Source organism: Paroedura picta, unplaced genomic scaffold (genome assembly GCF_049243985.1).
Source record: "Paroedura picta isolate Pp20150507F unplaced genomic scaffold, Ppicta_v3.0 Ppicta_v3_sca21, whole genome shotgun sequence".
In the NCBI taxonomy this organism is placed as follows: Eukaryota; Metazoa; Chordata; class Lepidosauria; order Squamata; family Gekkonidae; genus Paroedura; species Paroedura picta.
Window position 1 is genome coordinate 185257 of NW_027518618.1, and position 23811 is coordinate 209067.

Consider the following 23811-nt stretch of genomic DNA (forward strand, 5'->3'; position numbering starts at 1 on the left):
TGGGCATTTCTCTACCCAAAACCCTCCTGGTCAGAGGAGCCCACGCTGAGAAAGACGGATGCAAGGGTCTGACTCCGCCCTTTACGGCCTCAAGAGCATTTAGGGCAAGTAGCTGCCTGGCATGCAGAAGGTACCAGGTTTGGCCACCAGCATTTCCAAAGAACATCCGAAGAGCCCTGCTGGATCAGACCAATAAGCCAGCCTCCTTCCTCACAGAGTGTCTGGCCAGTTCCTCTGGAGAGCCAGCCACAGGGCACAGAGGCCGAGGCTTCCGCTGATGCTGCCTCCTAGCATTGGGGTTCAGGGCCTGACTGCCTTTAAACTTGAAGGTTCCTGTTAATCGCCATTTTTAGATGCCCTTGTTGGACCTTCTCTACAAATCTGCCGAATCCTCTTTTAAAACTGTCTGTGCCTGTGGCCAAAACTACAACTTCTGGCAGCAAATTGTATTCACTCTCCCACTGAAAGATTTTGTGGCTGGAAAACATGGAGAGCCCCCGCAGTCACTGGACCCCTAGGCTGTGACTCACTCTGAGGCCGTGTCGTCTGCTCTTGCCTCTCCGGTCTCGGGCCTGCCCAAAACCTTGGACAAGGGAAGAAGCCACTCTTGAAAGCTGCCCATCTTGGAGCAAAAACGAAAAAGCAAAAATGTTCAGGCGTTGAGCTGGTGGGATCGTTGAAGAAACTTCACATCTTGTGGCATCTCAAAAATGAACATGTTTATAAAATTCTGCCAGGAGCTTTTGTGCCTTAGAGTCCTGTTCATCAGACCCACACAGGGGATCCCAGCCAGGCAAACCTTGAGTGTGAGAGAGTGAATCCCGGACAATTCCGCCAGAATAAAAATTTGCTTTGTCTTGAAAGTGCCACAAAATTGCTGTTTGGTTCTTGCGCAACAGACTTAACACTCTGGGATTTAATTGTGTTTTAATTGAGTATTTAATTAAACTGCCAGTGACCCTTGCATTCACCGTAACTCTGGTCACTAAACACGAGACGTCTCCTTACTTCGCAGGGGAATATTTAAATGAAGGCTGTACCCACAGTCACCAACTGCAGTCCTGAGTGACCCCGGCCCAGTCGGAGGCCCTTCCGGCCCATTTCCATGTGTTTCTAACCAGACCGACCTTCCTCCCCCAGGGCCTGATTGCCGCCCACGACCAGTTCAAATCCACCCTGCCCGAGGCGGACAAGGAGCGAGAGGCCATCCTGGGGATTCAGAGCGAGGCACAGCGGATTGCGGACTACAACAACATCAAGCTGTCTGGGGACAACCCATACACTTCAGTCACTCCGCAGATTATCAACTCCAAGTGGGAACGGGTGCGTGGAGAGGAGGGGAAGGGAAGGGGAGCAAGTGCTGGCTGAGGCCCCTGTCGCAAATCTGTGGGGTGAGCCGGGTGAAGGGAAGCAGCGGGGCTAGCTGGGGTGGAGGGAAGACTCCCAAGGCAGGGTGGGGTAACTGGCTGTGTTGATGGATCAGGTCCAGCAGTTAGTGCCAAAGAGGGACCACGCCCTCCAAGACGAGCAGAGCAAGCAGCAGTCCAACGAGCACCTCCGCCGGCAGTTTGCCAGCCAGGCGAACATCGTCGGGCCCTGGATCCAGACCAAGATGGAGGTGAGGGGGGCTTGCGGCCCGGGAACGGGGTGAGGCACAGAGAAGTGGGGGGCACGGAGGAGGAGGAGGAGGAGGAGGACATGGGTGGTGACAGGATGGGGGGGAGGTCGGCCGGGGTCCGGTCCCAACTGGCCTCCACACACGTTGAGTGGTCTTTCAGGCAAAGTGGTTTTCCCCCCTCAGGCCCTAGCATGCCCCCACCCCTCAGGGCCAAGCAGTGGCAAGGGATGGCCTACTCCCCAAGACTGTTGGAAGCATTGGAGGTGGAAAATGCGGTCGGGGAGCCAGCTAATGTCTGCTGAAGGCAGGACCTGAGCAGAGGCGGTTTGCTGTTGTCTGCCTCTGCAGAGCAGCCCTGGACATCCTCGGTGGTCTCCCATCCTAAGACTGACCAAGACCATCCCTGCTTAGTTTTCAAGGTCTGCCAGGAGGGAGCTAGCCTGGGCCCTCTAGGTCAGGGGTGGCAAACTGTGGCTCTCTAGATGTTCATGGACTACATTTCGCATGAGCCCCTGCCAGGCAAGAGACTTTTTAAAAGTGGGTTTGCCATTGCCTGCCTCTGTTTAGTGACCCTGGACTTCCTCAGGGGGTCTCTATGCAAGCCCTCCCCAGGGCCGGCCCTGCTTAGCTTCCAGGATCTGAAGAGATCAGGCTAGCCTGGGCCATGCACGTAAAGGCCAGAGATGGACAGAGGGGGTTGGCCATGGTCCGCTTCTGCGTAGCAGCCCTGGTCTCTCGGTGGTGGCCCTTCCAAGCCCTCCCCAGGGCCGACTCTGCTTGGCTCTCTTGAGGTCAGGCTAACCTGGACATTTCCCCAGCCTCGGTGTTTCTCCAGGAAGCCAAGCCCGTCTCATCCTTCCCCTCCGCCTCCTCCCTTCCCCCATCAGGAGATTGGGCGCATCTCCATTGAGATGAACGGCACCCTGGAGGACCAGCTGAATCACCTCAAGCAGTACGAGCAGAGCATCGTGGACTACAAGCCCAACATTGACGTCCTGGAGCAGCAGCACCAGCTCATCCAGGAGGCCCTCATCTTCGACAACAAGCATACCAACTACACCATGGAGGTACGGGCGAACGGGATGGTGGTGAGCCCCCCGGCAGGGCACCGGCAGGCAGCACTCTCATGGTCGAGACCCGGCTTCCAGAAGGAGGTGGGCAAGGGACTTCCCAGAGGTCTCTAGGGGTTGCCAGGTTGGTCTGTCTGGAGCAGAAGGAAAGAGGGAGAGTCCAGGAGCACCTTCAAGACCGAGAAGATGGCAACGGAGGAGCTTTCGGGAGTCACCACTCCCTTCTTCAAGACCTGTTGCCCTGCTAGTCTGTCTAGCAAAAAAGATCAAGAGTCCAGGAACATTTTCAAGACCAACAAATCTGTGGCTGGGCAGGAGCTTCCATGAGAGGTGTCTGCAGAAGTGAGCAGTGACTTCTGAAAGATTACACTCTGCCACCAGTTGTGTTGGACTCCTGGCTCTTTTCTGCTGTTCCCGAAAGACTAACATAGTGACCCATCTGGAAGCGAGTGCTGACTCCCGAAAGCTTGCACCCTGCCCCAAAGTTTAGTCTTTATGGTGCTTCTGAACTCTGGCTCTCTCCTACTGTCCAGGGGTCTGCCCATTCCAGGGCTGGAGCTGGAAATCTCAGCCAATGGGTCTCTGGCCCTCTCCCCCGTACAGCCCTTCATGGCAAAGGCCCTTTGGCAAAGCTGCCGATTGGGAAGCTTCAAACTCTTGCCTGAATAGTCATTTGACCTCCAGTAGCCTCACATGGCCCAGGAACAGTCCGTTTCGGTGGATGTGGGCAGAGCACGCCTGGAGACAGTACCTGAAACGAGGCTTTGGGCATTCTCTGTGTGTTTCTAAATCTCCCCTCCCTGAAAGATTGTTCACTGTCGTAAAGGACAAACTCTCAGGAAAAGAAATCAGAACAGATTTGAGGCATTGGAGAAAAGCCTTTGTGGAAAAACACCTGGGGGGGGGGGTGGCTGTGGTCTCACTTTATGCCCCTGTCAGAACTCCCCTCCTGAAATTTCTGTGCTGCAGGAAAGGAGGTGGGGCTCAGACTCGGGGGTGATCCCCTGTGGCTCCCCTGTTTCCCCACCCTGACAGTTCCCGGTAGTGTAGGCTGACCAGGGTGCCTGCCTTTTCACTGGCCCGTTTCTCCTCACTGCCTCTCCCCAGCACATCCGTGTCGGGTGGGAGCAGCTCCTCACCACCATTGCCCGGACCATCAACGAGGTGGAAAACCAGATCTTGACCCGGGACGCCAAGGGCATCAGCCAGGAACAGATGCAAGAGTTCCGGGCCTCTTTCAACCATTTTGACAAGGTAGGCCTGGTCCTGGGCGGGGGCAGCAGCCTGACTCTGGAGCCCCCACCCCCACGTATGTCTGCGGGAGCACGGTCCTTCCACCAGCCGCTGTCTCCGTCTTTGCCAACAGAGATCCTGTCCGGGGTCGGAACTGCTGGTTAGGGAGTCATTGATTCCATTGTCCCGCATCTTCTCGATAAGTACAATGAATGGGCTGAGCACATGCCCTGCTGAACTAGACGGACCGCTGGTCTGATCCAACAGGGATCTTCCTGTGCATTTATCGGTCATGGTCTTTATCACTGACCTGCAATTGCAATGTCCTTTACTGTCTCTTCTCCTCCCCCTTATCCCAAGGATAACCCTGTGCCTTACGCCAGGCTGAGGTGGCCTGGCCTGGTGGAGCAAGGATTTGAACCAAGGGCTTCCCACGCCTGGTTTGGCATGAATCCAGTCCACTGCATCAACACCGCTATATCGCCATCCCCCCCCCACACACACACACACACTGACACAGTCGCACTTTTCTCCACCCTCCTTTCCCAGCCTACTACCTTCAGAAAACTGGAAGCTTCACTCCCTGGGGGAGAAGGCATCCCCCCCCCCCACACACACACCTTGGACTTTCTTCCACGCCCATTCCCACAGTCAGCATCTCCATGCTAAGCGATGCAGGGGCTGGCCCTCCTTGGATCAAGATGGAGTGCCTGTGGGATTCGGCCACTGAATGCCCATCATCACGTGGGCCTGTCCGCTCCTCCCTCCCCCCTCCCAGCTCCAGGGGATTCCCTTCCAAGCACGAAGGTTCCAGGGGAGCCGCTGCCATTGCCGCATTGATCGGTCCAATAATGTTAGCAACTTGGGAGTGCAGCAAAGCCGCATTGAGGCCGGATACTCTGCCTTGCTGCCCTGTAAAGCTGCGAAATCATGAAGACCTTTTGTTAGCTTTCTGGCTGCTGGGAAAGACCACTGGCTAGGAGGGCACTCCGTCTTGTTCTGCAGGGCAGAGAGCATGGTTTCTGCTGCCAAGTAGCATGGCAGTTAATTGCCTCCTGTGACCACACCTTGGTCTCTGCCCCAAATTAGCTGCACCTTCCTGCCCCTTTTGCTATCCTGCACACACCTCTCCGGATGAGCTGGTTCGTGCACTCCCATGCCTCATTCCCTGCGGTCCCTCTGCAGAACGGGCCCCCGTGGAACACAGAGCACCGCGTGGGAGACATTCTGAATCCAGCCGCCGGCCTGTGTGGGCTCCTTTGCTCCCGCACATTTTGGACGAGAGCCGCCACTGTTGGGATGGCCCCCAGGCCCCCGTGTGAAGCAGACCTGCCTCTTGAGGAGGCTGGAGGAGAACTGCAGAAAATGTTTTCCGGATTCTTAGAGGCTGGCCTCAGGCTCTCAAAGGTTTCTGGCTTGGGCAAAGAAGCTGCCCACTCTTAGTGGCCACTAGCCATCGCGGGCTCTTCTGCCGCCTTCCACAACCCCCTGGGTAGGCCGGGGGAGGGACTGTGGCTGAGTGGGGGAGCTCCTGCTTGGCATGCAGACGGCCCCAGAATCTCCAGGCACAAGGCTCCAGTAGAGGCAGCTGGAAAGTCCCATGCCTGAGGCTGCGGAGAGCTGCTGCCAGTCTGAGCAGGCAATGCTGCCCTTGATGGCCCGAGACTCCACCTTCCCCTGTGTCCACTGGGGGGGGGGGGCAGGTTGGGGAGAAATGCCTCCAAGGCAGAGCCAGCCTGGAACTAACTGCCTGTCTTTTCCCCTCCCTTGGCTGCGTGTGCCTGGGCCTCCCCTCCCCTCCCCTTCCTCTCGTCCTGGCGTGCACGTGCGGCACGGCGGCAGGACCATGGCGGCTCTCTGGGACCCGAAGAGTTCAAAGCCTGCCTCATCAGCTTGGGATACGATGTGGAGAATGACAGACAGGTACCCGGCGCCCATTTTGCCCTGCACAGCCCTCGGGGGGGAGCATTCGCCATTAACGTGGTCTCCTTTTCTCTCTTCCTTCACCAACGCTGTTGTTCTCCCACCTCTCCTGCCGTGCTCCTCCCTGTCCGCTCATCTCCCTTGCCGGCTTCCGCCCCGGTTTGTCTCGCTTCTCCATGACTTGACTGTCTGTCTTTCTCTGTGCAACTCTCGTCTTCCTCCCTTCCCGGGGCCTGCTGCTCTCCCCGCTCCCCTTGCATGCCTCCTCCATCTCCTCCTGCTGCTGCCGGCCTCTTGGAACAGAAACGTACAGGGAGCCTGGATACGGATGACTACCGAGCCCTCCTTATCTCCACGGGATACAGCCTGGTACGCTCTCTGCCTTTCCCCCTTTCACTTGCTCCAGCCTCTCCTTTGCGGTTTGGGCCTGTCCAAGTCTTGCTTAGGCTGCTGCGGCTCCCAGGGGGGCAGGAGGGAAGAGGGGAGGGTTGAAGTTGAACGGGGAGGTATTCTTCTGTGCCGTAATGTGGAATAGAGACCGAGGGGGAACTCAGGATTCCAGGTGAACAGTATTTGCTGGAACTGTCAGCTTCATGAAGGATCTGTGTTTTGGATCTGCCTTTCAAGCGATTAGCTTTTAAGTAATTCGATGGATTGCCCGAACACCAGTACTTGGGTAGATTTAATCTGGGGAAAGGTCTACTTGTGGTTGAAATAAACCCTCAAATGAGGCCTGTTCAAGTTGGCAGATTTGGTATTTGCTGGGGTGGATAATTAACCGGTAGGCCCAGGGTCTGCTGCTAGAGTGCTCGCTGATTTTGGGGAAGTCAGAAGGATGCCCTGTTGGTCAGGCCAAAGGCATAGAGGGATTGTGGTGTGTGGGGAGGACTTTACAGAACTGAAGGGTGGGGGCATTCCTTTTTTTTGTGTGCAGCAAAATGCTGTGTGCCCCCCCCCCCCAGCAGGACTGAATTAAGCCTCGTAGGCTGAGGGGCAAAGAGGGTCGGCCCTCACTGCATTGGAGCCTTCTAGGGCAAGAGAAACCCCGCCTTTTAACAGACTTCATGGGGCTTTGGCTCAGTGGCAGAGCATCCGGTTGGCATGCAGAAGGTCCCAGGTTCGATCCCTGGCACCTCCCATTAGAAGGATCAGGTTGTAAGAGATGGGAAAGACATCCTGGACTGCCAGCCTGAGCACTGCCAGCAACGAATGTGAAACCCAGGAAGCAGCCTTATGCTGAATGAGTCTTGGTCCACCAAGGTCCGTATGGTCTGCTCAGACTGGCAGTCCAGGACATCTGATGCTGGGACTGTCATAAGGGGGGTCTTCCAGTAGAGCTGCAGGCAGTTTCATTGCTTTGTTGGGCCATGGGCTTCTGTACTTGCTCCTCTGCAAGCCTCTGAAGTTTTGCAAAGCTGAAGTCCCATTCCTCTTGCTCATAGGCTGAATGGCCTCTTTCTTTCCCTCCCTCCCCAGGGGGATGCAGAGTTCAACAGAATTATGAGCGTGGTGGATCCCAACAACAGCGGCTTCGTGACCTTCCAGGCCTTCATCGACTTCATGTCACGGGAAACGACAGACACCGACACAGCAGATCAGGTCATCGCCTCCTTCAAGGTCCTGGCAGGAGACAAGGTGAGCTCCCAGGCCGAGGGGTGGTGGGGGTGGACATAGCCGTCCTGGCAGAGGGGCCTCAGGATTGGTACCCACACCTGCACGATAGCAAGAGAACAAGTCTCTAATCCACCTGGATCAGCATTTCTACCATTGATAAACCCATGAAACATTCATCAGGTTTCGAGAAACCCCAGAAGTGGTGCTATTGGGCAGAATATGGCTGGAAAACATAGCTGCATGCCCACCGGGAGCCCCTCCCCACCTCCTCCAGGCACATCATTGGCCATTTTGGGAGGGGTGAGTGGGTTGACATAGAAAGCTTCTCTGCTGATCTCCCAAAACTGGGGGAGTGAAGCAGAATTTCCAGCAGTTGAGACGGGGTCCTCAAGGACTTGTGGTGCATCGTGCTAGAGTTCCCCCGGCTAGCCCAGCCAGAGAATCTTACCCCGATCGCAAGATAGAAATTGGCTTAATTTGCACAATGCATTGAGGCCGCAGAATTCCAATTGAGGCACCGCAGGATTTAGAAAAGACTCCGCCTGTCCCCAAGAAAGGCATGACGAGAGCATCCTGCGGAACAGAGCATCAAAGCGTTAGTTACTCAGGATTTGCTTCATTTGCAAAATGAGTTTGGTGGCATCGGGTTCGGCCACGAAATTTCGGCCCATTACGAATTTTTGCAGAGGAGCTGCCACATCACGGTGGGAAGCAGTGGCAGTCCAGGAGTGAACTTTGACCTGCCACATTTTGCTCCTGCTCGCTCTCTTTCCCTGCCCAGAACTACATCACAGCCGAGGAGCTGCGCCGGGAGCTGCCCCCGGACCAGGCCGAGTACTGCATCGCCCGCATGGCACCTTACCAAGGGCCGGACGCCATCCCTGGAGCCCTCGACTACAAGTCCTTCTCGACGGCGCTGTATGGCGAGAGCGACCTGTGAGGCGGAGAGGGAGTCGGCGGCGGCAGCAGCAGCAACTGCAAGCGCTGGCGCTTTGGGCGGGGGGGGAGGGGGGGAGCCACAGTTCTCTCTCTTCTCCCTCCCCCCAAACACATACACCGTCTCTCTTGCGCACTCTCTTGCTCCCTCCTTCCGCAGTGGGGGCCCGGCTTCCTCTTCTCCTCTCTCTTTTCTCTCTGAGGACAGCAAGCTGCCTCCACGCCGGGCGAACCTGGGAGCTGGCCTACGAGACTCTTTTCCTCACTGCGTTTATTCTGCGAACGGTTACCTATGCAACGGCCTGGCCTGCCGTCCTCTCTTTTTCCCAGCATCGAGCCGGGGTGGAGGGCCAAGTTCGACACTCCCCCCCCCCCCCACCTCCACCATCACCTTCTTGACTTTGCCTTGCTTGGGAATAGGGAGGAAGGGGAGACAAGGGAGGGAGCAAAGAGGAGATGTGAGGAGGGAGCCAGAGAGCCTAGGCGGCTGGGAATTGAGTTTTCATTTGCAGGGGAGATGCTGGCTGCTGTTGTTCTGGAGTGGGACTCCTTCCTTCCCTGGGCTTGCCATTCCACCCTCTCTTAATCTTTTTTAATTTAAACCTCATTCCAGCAGAAATCTGCCCAGGTTTGGAAGGAAAGGTAGCTCCACCTCTGTGTTTCTGCCGCCTCATGGGCCTTGCAGCCAGCTGTCCTGGGCAGCATTTGGGGCAGCCTTCCTGGTGTGGATTCTTTCCCGGTCCCAATCCGGGAGGTGCTTCTAAACAGGCTCATTGAACCAAGCCCAGAGCAGGGCTGCTAGTGGCTCCCCGGGTTAGGAGGCTCCATGCACCAAGACTCCCATGCTCTGCCTGCCACCTTTCCTTGGGGTTGGCGCAGGCCCTTCCATGCCCGTCCACAGTTCAGCCTTTCCTCTTGCTGGGACGGGCTGAGGCCGGGAGTGAAGAGGGGTAGACTGCTCGCCTGCTCGCCTCTTTCCTTCCCGCAGGCCAGGGATGCCTTTCCTGGGACGTCTCTCACTTCTGGCTTTTCAGTTTCTGCTTACCGGGGAAGAGGGCAAAGGCATGCTGGGGGGCCAGGGCGGGAAGGAGGCCTCTGCTGGTGTGCAACGGCCTCTCAGGCCAGTTTCTTTCAGCTGGTTCTGGGCTGCATCCTCCCTTCCAGCGCTCACTTTTGCACAGCTTATTAGACCACACGATTTCTCTCAGCAATACCGACACACAAAAATCAAGGGCCGAACACCAAACGGGTTCACTTTACTTGCAAGCAGAATTCTGCGTTGAGGGGCTGGCCGAGGGGTATCCTATTCCCCCCTCCCCCATCTCTTGTTTCTAGTGTCTTTTTATTTGGCGCGGGGGGGGGGGGCTTGCTGGAGATGAAATCTCAGAAGCAACCAACCTCCTGAACGGATTTGTCTTGGTTTTTCTCTCCGCGTACACTCTTTTATACACAGTGGGTGGGAAGCGTGGGGGGGAGGGAGGTCCTCAAGCAACTTGAAGAGGAAAGGGGGGGTGGGGGTTTGGTCTTAACTATAAAGATGCTCTTGAAGGGGAAACAGCATCTTTTTAGAAACGAGGGGGAAGATCCATCACATTTTACAGTTTTCCGAGGGAGAGAACCTAATAGGATGTCAAGTTAGCAAACAGGGACCAATTAAGCGAGTCCTGGTGTAGATCACTCTCTTTTTTTGGGTGCCTCCAAAGTTGTCTCGCCCCCCCCACCCCCCACTTTCCGGGGTGAGAGCAGCATTGCCCAAAGTTTCGTCTTCCTTCTCCTCTCTTTTCTCTCCTCCATGCTCCGAGCAGACCCTTTTAAAAAAACTCATTGCTTCACGCATATATATATATATATAAATATATATCTATTTTTTTGTAATTTTTTTCTTCATCATGGTGCAGGGTTTCCCCCCTCCCCCTGAGGACCAAAATTTAAGCAGAGGAGAGACCCGTGCAGAAAGGAAAAAAAGATCTTCTTAAAAAACAAAATAATGAATTAAAATTTTTTAAAAAGCAGAGAAAATTAAAAAAAAACCACCAGACCACAGCAGACGGTTGCAATTTAATAACGTCCAGATTTGTTATTATTAAATATATATTCACCTAGCATCGTATATTTGCCGATGGGGTTATTTCCGTGTATGTCTTATTCATCATGTCATGAAAAGTTATGGCTGACTTTTTAGCACTGGAGATCGGTTAACATTCCCACGCCTTTCGTCATTCCGTTTTTCAGTTGTTGTTGTTGTCTTTTTTCTGTTTGGATTTTCTCCCCCCACCCCACTGCTCCCCATCACAGAAGGTTAGTTTTAATTTTATTGCGTTTGCTACTGCGCCCTGTCTCCCGGCAACGGCGAGGACTGGGCGTTTCAGCCAATAGGGAGTTGCCAGCTTCTTTCTGTATCTGTCGTTCATCAAGACTGTTCTGAAACTTCCACACTTTTATGGGGAAACCAGCCCCCCCCTCGGGAAATCAGACAATAAAATGTCATATTTTTAAGGATGACTGATCTGGTGTGATTCATTCCTCCCTCCCCCCCCCCTTTAGAGAAGAGGGCTTTTTGCTGGTTGTGCCAAGGAGTTCTGCTTGGATTCCACATCGACTCTGCACGCTTTTTGTTGGTCAAAAGGATGGAGCATAGACACACTTTAAAAAACGAAGTACCCAAAGCAGCAGCTCCCTGGCCCAGATAGCTTAAGCTGGCCTGCTCATCCCATCTCACAAGCTCAGCAGGCTCGGCCCTGGTGGGGACTGGGATGGGAGACCGCCAAGGAAGCCATCATCACGCAGAGGCAGGCAAAGGCAACCCACCCCTGAATGGCTCTGGCCTTGGAAAGCCTACAAGTTCACCAGAAGTTGGCTGCAGCCTGGCTGCATGAGAGAAAAACACAGGAAGGGTCCATTTCTAAAACCTCATCCAACTGGTTGAGAGAAAATCCTGGGAAGTAAAGCCCAGTCTGACTGATGAGAGGAAATCAGGTGGCACGTCCTTTGCTAATACCCAGTTGGGCTGCACGAGAGAAAATCGTGACATGCCCGTTTCTAAAACCCAGCCCAACAGTGTGAGAGGAAACCATATAATTGGTCCATTTCTAAAACACAGATGGATGTACAAGTCTGGGCATGTCTGGGATTTCACTTCAAGGTACGTCTTGGCAGATGTCATGCGCATGCGCAGTCCCCGGACCCTTCGTGTTCATGTGGACCCATCTAGGCATGGTCCAGGCACAGCCACAGGGATCAAAACCTCAAGCCGAATCCTGTCGAGCGAAAATCCACGCAGCTTGATCAAGGCCACTGGTAAAAATGTTAGCAAGGCAGTCACCGAGGGGGGAAACCGGCAGAGAGCAGGAAAAGGCGGGTTGGGCCACCTAACAGGTCTTTGTTGCAGAACTTGAGTTTCAAAGTGGCTCTAAAGAGTTGGCCCTTGAAATTCTCTCATTCAGGACAATTTTTGACGGGCTCTCCTTAAAGCTCTCTGCCCAGCAGTGAAATCCTTCTGTATTAGAGGACATTCTTAAGACGCCTGCTCTGGAACCGTCAAGTGCCAAAAATGGCTGTCTTTGTGGCCAGAATGATTTTGAAGGAGCAAGGCAATTTCGGGGGAATGGGAAGAGCAAAATGCTCGGGCTACGGAGAGCTTTTGCGCCAAATGCAGAAGGGGATGAGATGGAAACCACGGCCCAGATCTAACCTGAATTTTGAACTTGCAAGTGAAGACATGAACAGCAGATCATGTAATCATTGCAGCCCCTTCTCCCAGCTGTGGAGGTTTGGGGGGGGGGGTGCCAGGGTAGCCCCACAGAGTGTTCTCCCCTCTGCAGAGGACTGCGGGACGCAGATGGGTGGGTCACCCTAGGCAAACACACTTGCATTGGAGCCTGGTCCATGCGTTGTCTCTGCACTTAGCCACCAGTCTGCACTTAGCCACGGTCAGGAAGCATTTCGGCAACTTCCTGCTTGTGGTTTTAAGGATGTTATGCCACTTGTGTGAATAATTTAATTTTTTGTCTCAATACCAGGCCAACATAATCCCTTCTCAAGACCTTAGGTCAGGGGTAGTCAAACTGCGGCCCTCCAGATGTCCATGGACTACAATTCCCAGGAGCCCCCTGCCAGCGAACGCTGGCAGGGGGCTCCTGGGAATTGTAGTCCATGGACATCTGGAGGGCCGCAGTTTGACTACCCCTGCCTTAGGTAGTGGTCCTAGTCATACCAAAATTGATCTGGGGAAGAATGCCTGCCCACACCTTGTCCTGACCTGGCTTCCAGGTTGCGAAGCATTTCTGAACATTGCTTTTGATCCAGCCACGCAGCAGTCACGCATGAAGCACGAGGGCTTAGTCACACTGGCGGCCGTGAGCCGGTTAGACCAGGAAGACCTGGCACTGAGCCAGGTGCTAAAACTGGGTCTCATCAAAATCCGTACCCGGATGCTGTTGCGGCAGAGGCTGTTGAGAATTCCCACACACACACACCCCGTGCTGCCACACACATGAGAGCGTGGCCAGCCTCTTCCCCTTTTTTCTCTCTTCTAACCCCCCCCCCCTTGAAACCCCATGAATTTTCTCTGAAATGCTGGAGTGGAAATGATGAAAAAAGAACAAAGAATGAATCATGGAATCCTAGAGTGGGAAGGGGCCATCCCAGCCCAACCCCCCCCCCCTCAATGCAGCATCAGCCTCAAGCATCCAGGATAAGTACCTGCCCAGCTACTACCTGAAGACCACCAGTGAGAGGGAGCTCTCCCCTGCCTTAGGTGGCCCATTCCATGGCTGAACTAGACTCCTAGAATCCTAGGCCAGTGGTTCTCAACCTTCCTAATGCCGCGACCCTTTAATACAGTTCCTCATGTTGGGGTGACCCCAGCCATAAAATGATGCAAGGGTTCTTTCACAGAAATTAAACCGAAACCGACCAATGGCGTGAAGATCCACTGTTCAGGATTGTATATTGTAAACTGTATATTCCTTGGGGTTTCTCAGTTCCGTTCTGCCTCTTGTCCCACCATGCTGATCTTGCTCTTTTCCGCTGCTCCAGGCAGACGAACGCTCTATCTCAATCTACCTCACAAGACTGTTGTGTGGATGGTGCCCCCCCCCCCGGCCAAGCTGCTTCCCCTCCCGCAACCCCCATGAAAGGATCGTTCGACCCCAAAAAAGGTCCTGACCCCCAGGTTGAGAACCACTGGGCTAGAGTGTGAAGGGGCCACAGAGGTCGTCTAGTCCCACCCCCTGCTCAATGCAGGATCAGCCTCAAGCATCCAGGATAAGTACCTGTCCGGCCACTGCTTGAAGACGGCCAGTGAGGGGGAGCTCCCCACTGCCTTAGGCCATAGGATCCACTGCTGAACTACTCGGACTGTGAAATTGCTTTCCTGATATCTAGCCGCTATTGTTCTCTACATAGTTTAAACCCATTCCTGCGGGACAGGAAACCTGTCTTTCCACACACCCCTCCCCCCAAAGGCTGCCCCTCCATCTTGCTTTTCTGGGTAATTTTTGATCGCAGCAGGGTGAGCAGTAGAGCACGGTTCAGCTCAAGGCCTTTCAAATTAGAGTCGATGGGCAGGGTGATTGCCCTGTATTTTCAGATTAATACTTGGAATCTTTGCCCTAGTAAAAATAGCAGCCAAAAGCAAGGGCCAGAACTGGCAGGACAAGGGGTTGCTCAGGGTTTGGAGGGAGGGGGTCAACATGTGAGGGAAGCTTCCAGAGATGGAGGCGGATCAGAACGGGCTCAAAACGTGACACCGAATCCCAGTGTTGTGTCCCTTCTCTGCAGCAGGTGTACCTAAATCCAACCACCTTAACGGGCCTTGAAATCTGTGGCCCAAGCCAACCTCCACCTCCTGCGGCCAGCCGTGAACCTTAGCAGGTCTTGGAAGGCGTGATTGGAGGCCCCGCCTTAAACCCCACGGTCAGTCTTTCCCCTTTGAGCACCAGGGTGGCTCCCAGGAGAGAAGCAGCCAGGGCCAGACCGGAAGCCTCGTTGCTGAATATCTGCCTTTTATTATTTTCACCCCCCGTCCTCTCCTCAGTGCAGAGCTCGCCTCGGGTGGGAGGCACTTCTTGCTGCCCCCCCTCCTGTCAAGCATTCATCGGCCTGGAGGCAAATAGAGTTTCTCAAGCATCACATCCCCGTCCACCTCCAGAAAGATGGCGTCCTTCGGCGGGAAGCAGTGGGGGAACTCGTCCAGGAGTCGGCCATTGGCGAATATCTGGGAGAAAAAGAGACGGGGTGGAAGGGGGTGGAAGGAGCGGGCTCTGGCAGCCAGGCCAGCCATCTCCAATCACTGGGGTGGAGGGTCTTGCTTTGGCCCCCTCTCAACCAGGGGACTGGGCACCTTCCGGTGAGTTGCAGAGATCCACCCAGATTCTGTAGCACTGCCTGTTCTTTGGCAGCTTTTGGGGGGAGCCCACTGCTTGGTGCGCTTACACAAAGAGGGGCCGTGTTTCCTTGTCCCTCTCAGCCTGCAAGCTGAGAGGTCGACAGGAAAGAGGATTCTGCCACTGCTTGATACAAGTATTTCATCTCTCTTTTCCTGGCACTGCTGCCCATTGTCCTAGCCTTGACACCCGAGGTCCCGTAACCACACCACTTTTGTGTCTCTGAGGCCGCTCGACTTCCTCTCGAGCTTAAGAACAGCAGCAGAGCCCAGCTGGATCAGACCAGAAGTCTATCAGCATCTTGTCTCACCCAGTGGTCAACCAGTTCCTCTGGAGGGCCAACAATAAGGCAGGCAGGCCAAGGCCTTCCCCTGATGTCACCCCCTGGCCCCGGGATTCAGAGGTTTGCTGCCTCTGAATGTAGGTGTCCCTTTTAAACACCTTGGCTACTAGTCACATGCTCCTCGAATCTCTCCCATCCCCCTTTAATGCCCATGGCCATCCCTACATCCTCTAGCAGCAAAGTTCACATTTTAATCACCATAGCCTGCATCTTAGCACAGCCTAAAAACTATCCCTAGATCATGGCTCATAACTCTTCTGGATAGGACAAGGAAGTGAATACCTTCTTCTGCCCCCCCCCTTTCTGCAGTGTGCAGTTCCAGATAGACTGCCTCTATATATGAAGGTGCCATTTAATTGTCAATGCCCAGGTCCTCCCTTCCTGCCCCAGGGTGGCTAATAATCCCTTCAGTGGATCTTAAGCATGTTCCTGCGAGTTCCATCTGCTGTTCGTTGCAAGCGGAAGAGATTTTTGCTTTCTGCTCCAAACCACCAGAAAGTCAAACATGACTTCATCTCATACAATCCTCAACTGAGCCATGCATAACATGAAAACCTGTATTTGCCTTTCTCCTTCCAGATTTCAGAAAAAAGCCCCCCCCAATGGCATTCCCCCCTCCCCAGACAAACCTTGTAGCTGTTGTACGTCACACTGATCTTGATCGTGAACCTTCTGCCCGGCTTCAGGGGGCTTTCCTTGATCCGCGGTCGGTCGTCAAAGCAGTTCAGCTTAATGATGGCCAAGTAGGGGAAGTCCTCAAAGCGGGCTTCGAGTCGGAGGGCCTTAGCCCTCTCGTATTGGCCCTTGGCAAACTGGATGTAGAACCTGCCAGAGGAGAGGAGCCGTCACCCGTTTGCCCCCAGCAGGGTTTTTGAGGTGCTCAGATAAGGTTTTTGAGGTGCACACCTTGCCGACTCTCCTGCAGAAATCAAACTTGTAATAAAGGAACATAAAACATCGGAAGAACTCTGCTGGATCGGACCAGGAGTCCATCGAGTTCCCCTGGAGGGCCAGCCACAGGGCAGGGAGGCCAAGGCCTTCCTAAGGACATCAGGGGAGCCCTGCTGGGTCAGACCAGGGAGGGCCCATCCAGTCCAGCCTCCCGTCTCACACGGGATCCAGCCAGTTCCTCTGGAGGGCCAGCCACAGGGCAGAGAGGCCGAGGCCTTCCCCTGAGAAGACCCTCAGAAGAGCCCTGCTGGGTCAGGCCAGGGAGGGCCCATCCAGTCCAACCTCCCGTCTCACCCAGGGGCCAGCCAGGTCCCCTGGAGGGCCAGCCACAGGGCAGAGAAGCCGAGGCCTTCCTAAGGAGATCAGGAGAGCCCTGCTGGGTCAGACCAGGGAGGGCCCATCCAGTCCAGCCTCCCGTCTCACCCAGGGGCCAGCCAGTTTCTCTGGAGGGCCAGCCACAGGGCAGAGAGGCCGAGGCCTTCCCCTGAGAAGAATATAAACCAAGTCCTGCTGGGTCAGACCAGGATCTGGTCCAGCCTCCTCTCCCAAATGGTGGTGGAACAGTCCCTATGCAGGACCAATGGGCACGATGGAGGGGTGGAGGTTTTCCACAGCTACCTTGCCTAATAACTATTGATCTCCATGAATTCATCAAATCCTTTTTTAAAAGCTGTTTATGGCCATCATTACACCCTTTGGCAGCAAATTCCGCATTCTGATCCCCCTCAGTCTAAAGCGGCATTTCCTTTTGTCCACCCTGAGCCTACCGCCCAACTACTTTGCTGGGTGCCCTTGATTAGTAGTATTTGGGAAGAGAGACCAGGTTCCCTTTGTCAACTCTTCCTACCCCAGGCATCATTTTAGAAACCTCCCTCTTGTTCCCCCTGAGTTGTCTCTTTTCTAAACGGACATGCCCCAGACTCTTCAGCCTTTCCTCCTAGGGAAGGGGCTCCAACCCCCCCCCCCCCATCATCTTGGGTGCCCTCCTCTGTCCTTTCCCCAACTCTGTCCTTTGAGACAGGGTGACCAGAAGTGTAACCTGTACAATGAAGCAGCACCATAGATCTCTCCAGGGGCATCCCCAGACTGGCTGTTCTAGTCTCAAGCCCCTCCCTAAGGATCCCTGTTGCAGAGTTTGCCTTTTTCACGGATGCAGCAACACAGAGTTGACCCTTTCATGGAGCTGTCCATTCTCAGCAACGTCAGGCCACCGGCACCCCAGAATCACAGAATCCTAGAGTTGGAAGGGGCCATACAGGCCATCTAGTCCAACCCCCTGCAACACAGGATCAGCCCTGAGCATCCTAAAGCAACAGGGCAGATCCCTTTCAGTCTAAACTTCGCCTACATTCAAAGCTGGAATATTGTGGCCTTACCGATGCTCAGCTTCACTTGCCACTGTCACCCACCCTCACCCAGTTGGTCAAAGTCCTCTTGGATCTCTTCACAGCCAGCCTTGGTGGTCACCATCCCGAATAATCTTTTGTCATCTGCAAACTTGGCCACTGTGCTAGTCTGGTTCACCCTGGTTCTAGCTCTCCACACTGAAATGGGCTGAAATGTAGAAAGTACTCTGTGCATGCCCAGAAGCACTCTCCTTGAGTGACACTGCGCAAGTTCAGGGCAAAACTTTGGGTGGGGAGTGCCAATCCCCAGCTTGAGTGAAATAAAGCTGAAAGAGAGACACCCTCAAGGAATGTTAAACCAGAAGTTCACAAACCACAAGAGAGAGAGTCCTGCAGAGCTCAAAAATAGAAACATCACCTGAAACCACAACATGAAAAAGAACACGACAGAAAGACAGCCGCAAATAATCTTCTGTGTTAGTGGCGGCGGGTGTGTCCAGACATGGATAAATAGACAGGAGATTTCTGTAAATATACAACATCTCAAAAAGGAAGTCATGACAGCCGACAGCCCCCCAGTCGGACTCCATCTTCTTCAGATCGTTTCTCCCATTTGTTCAGTTTTTAGATTGCCACCAAAGGGTAATGTTGCCACAGTGTGTGGGTCTGCAGAGAGTCTGGAAGCTCCCATTCTTTCAAAGGACGTGTTCAAACATTAACAGCAACTTAAGACCCCCCCCCAAAAAAAAACGTACTAATTATTTTGACTTATGGCGACCCTGTAAGTCAGGGGTAGTCAAAGTGCGGCCCTCCAGATGTCCATGGACTACAATTCCCATGAGCCCCTGCCAGCATTCGCTGTTGTAAAGCAGGGAGAGGCCTGGGACCCACCTGGAGGTTGGCTACCCTGTTTTGACATATCAACTTCTAGTGAAAGAAAAATTGTCTCTGCTGAGGAGTGCATCTTTCCTTACTGACCATGCACTTTTCTGTCGCAAGGACTGACGGATAAGTTACCATTTGCTCTGTTCTGGAATCAAACCTTCTAGCACGACCACCGATTCTGGATGGAGGCCACCCCTGATCCTCCGGTTGAAAGGCATGTCCTGTAAGACAGAATTAGAAGCTGAGGCCCACTTGGCCATTCTAGCTGCCATATTTCTAGTCCTGTAGAGCAGTGGTCCCCAACCCCCGGTCCGGAGCCCGGGACCGGTCCGTGGATCAGTCGTCCTCCCCGGCTGCTGCCTCGGGGGCTGCCCTACCACTCCGCTTCCGGCTCACCTTTGGTGCTCTCCAGCGGCCGCCATGTCTGGGGCACCCCCTCAGCGTGGCACTGCGCAGCTGCAGCAGGCAGCAGGAAGTCAGGGGCGCCAGCGGGAAAGCAAGTGGAGCAGGGGCTCAGGCGACAACGTCCCTTGACAAAAGACTAACGCCCCCCCCCCCGGGCCTCAGTAAAATTGTCAAGTGTTGACCGGTCCCCGGTGATAAAAAGGTTGGGGACCACTGCTGTAGAGGACAGAAAAGTCTCTTGACTCTCAGAATACCCAGCCATGTCGGGCCTCTCATTTTCCAAGCTGTGGACTATCATGCTTAAATGCTGACTGGATGGCCAGTTTTGTGTTGAGAAACACCTGGAGATTTGGGGGTTTGATCCTGAGGAGGGCATAATTTGGGGAGGAGAGGGACTTCCAGGGGGCAGAATGCCACAGAGTCTCCCTTCTGAAGGGGCCATTTTCTCACAGTGAATTGACCACTGTTTGGGTTGGGCGCTTCAGCCACCAAAGCGGCCGTTCCAGCCTGAAGCAGGCAGAGCCGAAGCGCCCAGCCCTAACAGACCCCTTGTAATCCCAGGTGCAGAACATGCCCAGAACCTCAGAGGACCTCCTCGGGCTTTCCTGACTTGCAAAACGGGGCTGGGAAACCATAATAAAGTAGTTGGGAGGGTAATTCTACGGAAAAACGAGCAGGCTGATGTTTTGAAATGTTCAGTGGGTCTGTGAAATGGCGTGGCCTTTCCCGCCCCCAAAGCTGCACGGGATGATGCCGCAAGAGAGATTTGACACGTGGGGAGGTTTGTTTTTGCTCTGCTTTGCGGAGGTGTGGTTTTCTAAGGAATACGGATGTTGCAGCTCCTCCGCCAGCCAAACAGGCCCTGAACTGGCCCGGTGGGGCAATGAAGGTTTGTGCTGCATTTCTCAATTCTTGCACATTTAGAAAGGCAAACTGGTTGCTTTGTTTTTGCCATTGTACGATGGAGCAACTGAGGAACTGTCCAGATGAAGAGAGCCAAAAGGGATCCCTCCTTTTCGCTTGAGACTGCCAACCTGCCCAGACTGGGGCTGGGGACGCCAGGTATGCTTGGGTTTGCCGGGGTCTGCTCCGGTCACAGGCAGGGGCTGGGGCCATAGGGTTGCCAGCTCCAGTTTGGGGAAGCTCTTGGGAGATTTGAGGTGGATCCTGGGGAGGACAAGGATTCCAGCTGGAGTACAATCCCATAAAACCAGGGGTGGCCAAATTGGCTCTCCAGCTGTCAATGGACTACATTTACCATGAACCCCTGCCAATAGGCTATACTGGCAGGGGCTCATGGTAATTTCAGTCCATGAACAACTGGAGAGCCACAGTTTGGCCACTGCTGCTAAGCAGAGGGGTAGGCACATTTGTTATGAAGGCCAACAGAACGGACATAAAGGTCGCTCTTTCAGGATGGGCCATGCCTGCAAGAGAATATAATGCCAGGTATGGGAGACTTAAGTTTTACAAAGGATATGGGCAAACCCAATGACACAGAAGAGTTGTTTTTTATACCCCGCTTTTCACTGCCTGAAGGAGTCTCAAAGCAGCTTCCAATCACCATACCTTTCCTCTCTCCACAACAGACAACCTGTGAGGAAGGTGGGGTTGAGAGAGAGAGCTGTGAGAACAGCTCTATCTGGGCTGTGACTAGCCCAAGGCCACCCAGCTGGCTGCATGTGGAGGAGCGGGGGAACCGAACCCAGCTCACCAGATTAAAAGCCGCTGCTCTTCACCATCACACCATGCTGAACGATATTACTTGTTTTCAAACATGCTTACAACATTGACACCCTTTTGGTATTTCCCTGAGGCGGGACAGGCCCCAGGTGGAGGTGGAAAAGGTGAACAAGCCGGCCTTCGGTTAGGGGCTCCCGTTTCCCCTCTTGGCATCCCTGGCCAGGTAACCTTAGTGCATTAGCAGGAGTCTGTCCCACTCATGCCCTGGGGTGGCAGCTCTGGGTTGGGAAATACTTGGAGAGTTGGGGATGGAGGCTGGGAACTTCAGCTAGGCTTGTCCACTTCGGCGGCCAAAGTGGCCGTTCCAGTCCGAAGCAGCCAGCGCCATGGCGCTGGCTGCTTCAGGCTGGAACGGCCACTTTGGCCGCCGAAGTGGACAAGCCTAGCTGAAGCAGTGGACGATTCTACAGAACCCACGTTCCAGGCTGGCATTTCCCCCAGATCAGGGGATCTGATCTCTGTCATTAGAGATGGGTTCTAACACCAGCCACCCCTGGAGCTTAGCCACTCAAACACGCACACATTCACGGGCAGAAAGCCAAGAAAGTTAGTCACCCCCCCACCCCACCCCACCCCGAGAAATCGTTAGGAAACTGCAGACTGGTTTGGCGCAGAGTGAGAGCGGTAGGCCTGTGTTGGGTGGAAGGCAGAGGAAAATGTGCCGTTCCAGAGATTCCCTGAGAGAGAACAACAGCCGTTCCGCTTTCTCGCTCCGGTTGAACGCTGTCCGTCAACTGGCAGTTGTGGAATTCCTGGGCCACTCAGATCCCTGATCTGTTCCTTACAGGCCCATTTTACAATTTGGCTGGATAGGAAGTGCGTTGAACGCTCAATTTCAACTCTACTCATGTGGAACGAAATTGCTTAACCTAATTGACGTATACATTAGACACCCAGACAGAGCATATCCAGCTCCAACTCCTGATCAGCCAAGCAACTCACTGAATGACTCTGGGCTTTTCTCTCTCCGTCTGGCCTACCCCAAAGGTTTGTTGTGAGGTTTAAAAAGAGGTGGAGAGAACCATGTACTCCCCGGAGGAGGGGGAGAGAGAAAATAGCCATGTTTTACCATCTGTAATGTTATGCACTGTGCTGTTTGGTGTAGTGGTTACGAGTGCAGACTTCTAATCTGGTGAGCCAGGTTTGATTCTGCACTCCTCCACATGCTGGGTGACCTTATGCTCACCACAGCACTGAGAAAACTGTTCCCACCGTGCAGTAATATGTGGGCTCTCTCAGCCTCACCCACCTCTCAGGGTGTCTGTTGTGAGGGAGGACAGGGAAGGCGAATGGAAGCTTTGAGACTCTTTCGGGTAGGGAAAAGCGGCATCTAAGAACCAGCTCTTCTTTTTCTTCAGTAGTATCAGAGCTCTCTCAGCCTCACCTCCCTCACAGGGTGTCTGTTGTGGGGAGAAGAAAGGGAAGGCGACTGTAAGCCTCTTTGAGACTCCTTTGAGTAGAGAAAAGCGGCATCTAAGAACCAACTCTCTTCTTCTTCTTCTTCTTCTTCTTCTACTATGACACTGAGAAGGGGGTGAGCTTCAGTGCCCTGCCCCACCAGAGGAGATGGTAGGCCCCTCCTTCACCCCCTCCCCTTCCCTAAGACGGGGAGGTCTGACGTTTTGTGCCCTACCTGGCAGCAGATGGCGAGGTCTAATTCTGCAGAGAAAATAAGCCGGGCCTGATATGCCCTGAGAATTAAGCCTGCACAGGCCAATGTTGGTCTCCTGCTGTCAAGTCTGTTTGTTTGAGGGGGGCGGGGAGTCCTCTTTTTCAGCTAACCACCAAAGAATGAGTTTGGGAATGGACAGTGAGGGGAGAGCTCTTGTGTTGGTCTGGCTAGGTCAGCCGCAGCAGTGCAAATCCAGTTTGACAGACGGTGAAGCTTGTCCCTCAGGGTGTCCTTCCGGCAGAGTCCAAGTCATGCACGGGGCGGAAGGCTGTGTTCTTTCTGTGAGCACACGTCATGGCGACAGGGCCCTGCTGTTCAGCGAGGGGGGTGACCAATGCCAAACCAGTGCCCTTGCTGGCACTGACGCAGGCCTGTGGTATTAATTACTAGCTCTTTGCTTCCTTAAAAGAAAAAGAAAACAAAACCACACACACCCACACCCCAAATAGCCCACAATGCTGCTTTATACAAGGGATCCGGGGAGTTCAATAGCAGAGGCCTCTCTGGGCTCTGACATGTGAAGGATAACACCCGGTCTGGCCTGCAGTCCGTTTCTGCAGAGGAGGGATAAGCCCAGCTGCCCATCTGGAAGTGCCCCCCTTGCGTGGTGGGCCTGGGTGCCCCTGGGTGCCCCTGGTGTTCTGTCCAGGGCCTGGCACTTGAGCACTCAGCTTGGCCTCCTGTGCCTCCCAGGCCAGATCCCAACCACCCCTCCTTCCCCCGAGAAGCGGTACTCACAAAGGTCTCGGGCTCTATCGCCATCCTTGCTGTCTTGGTGCCAGGGAGGGGGAGAGGCAGGAGCGATGGCGGAGGCTTTGCTCCCAGGGAGGCCGGTCCCTTTTGTAGCCAGGATGCCAAGGGAGGTGGCTCTCCCTTCGGGGCATCCATCGCCGCCCACGCCCTGTGACTTCACACTTAGTCAGCGTTCCTCCTGTGTGAGATGTCACAGCCCTGACTTGTGAGGCGGTGCTCCAGAGGGCAACTGTTTTGGTGGTGCCTGGAATTACCCTCCAGCGAGTCACAGGCCTGGTTAGCCAACAGACAGGTGCGCGCACAATTTCCTTCCCTGCAGCTCAGGTAAGCACGGAAAGCGGCCGGGAGCCTGTCGGTGGAGGAGCCACGAACAACCACCCGTTGGAAGCAAGTTTTACATCAGATTCTGGGATGGAGAACCGCCCACTGGACATGATTCCAGCTCCAAAAGGTTTAGAGTATCTGTTTGGCACACAAACATCTCAGTGAGGACCTCTGCAGCGCCTGAATCGGCCGATTCGGACACTACCACACACAACCCTGGCTGGGCATTACTGCTGAGATGCTTTATGTGTGCTGAATAGGTTTGCTTTTAAGGTTTTAAGACATTTTTTTCTTGATGTAAATGTTTGTTGTACACCCCCCCGAACCGCGTGGGAGGGCGGCATATAATTAATTCATTAAATAATAATATTCTGGTATGGTTTTGAAAGATTTTTGAGCTCCTATTCTTCCACATTTGGTTTCACCCCTAACCTTTTGGTTCCCGCCTGTTTTCCAGGCTGGGTTTGTGTTTCCCTTTACGATAGATGTTGCCCGACTGGGTTGCCATCCTCCAGGCAGCAGCTAGAGGTTTCCTGGGAACTGCTTTGTGGACGGCAGAAGACGGACCGTCCGCCTGGAGAAAGGGGCTGCTTCGGAACGTGGACCCTG

The 23811-nt window shown here is 54.2% G+C and overlaps 2 protein-coding genes across 5 annotated transcripts in view; one reads left to right on the forward strand and one right to left on the reverse strand.

Annotated features, from left to right (window-relative positions):
• The window catches only part of ACTN4 (actinin alpha 4), a 99314-nt gene extending 88421 nt beyond the window's left edge, over positions 1-10893 (forward strand). For 2 of the 4 annotated variants that reach the window (XM_077318553.1, XM_077318554.1), the window contains exons 15-22: positions 1141-1323; positions 1484-1618; positions 2506-2685; positions 3796-3942; positions 5764-5844; positions 6148-6213; positions 7321-7479; positions 8240-10893. In XM_077318553.1, the coding sequence (XP_077174668.1) occupies positions 1141-1323; positions 1484-1618; positions 2506-2685; positions 3796-3942; positions 5764-5844; positions 6148-6213; positions 7321-7479; positions 8240-8398 (1110 nt within the window). In that variant the 3' untranslated portion in view covers positions 8399-10893. The remainder of the gene's footprint in view (positions 1-1140; positions 1324-1483; positions 1619-2505; positions 2686-3795; positions 3943-5763; positions 5845-6147; positions 6214-7320; positions 7480-8239) is intronic. The other 2 variants (XM_077318555.1, XM_077318556.1) reach the window with 1 other exon arrangement.
• Positions 10894-14383: 3490 nt separating this feature from the next.
• On the reverse strand, positions 14384-23037 carry LOC143828257 (galectin-4-like). Its single transcript, XM_077318539.1, has 4 exons — positions 22864-23037; positions 18438-18526; positions 15753-15948; positions 14384-14611 (listed from the first exon to the last, which is right to left on the reverse strand). Exons 1-4 carry the CDS (start codon positions 23011-23013, stop codon positions 14489-14491), a joined length of 558 nt encoding a protein of 185 aa, XP_077174654.1. The 5' UTR covers positions 23014-23037; the 3' UTR covers positions 14384-14488.
• Between the last annotated feature and the right edge of the window lie 774 nt (positions 23038-23811).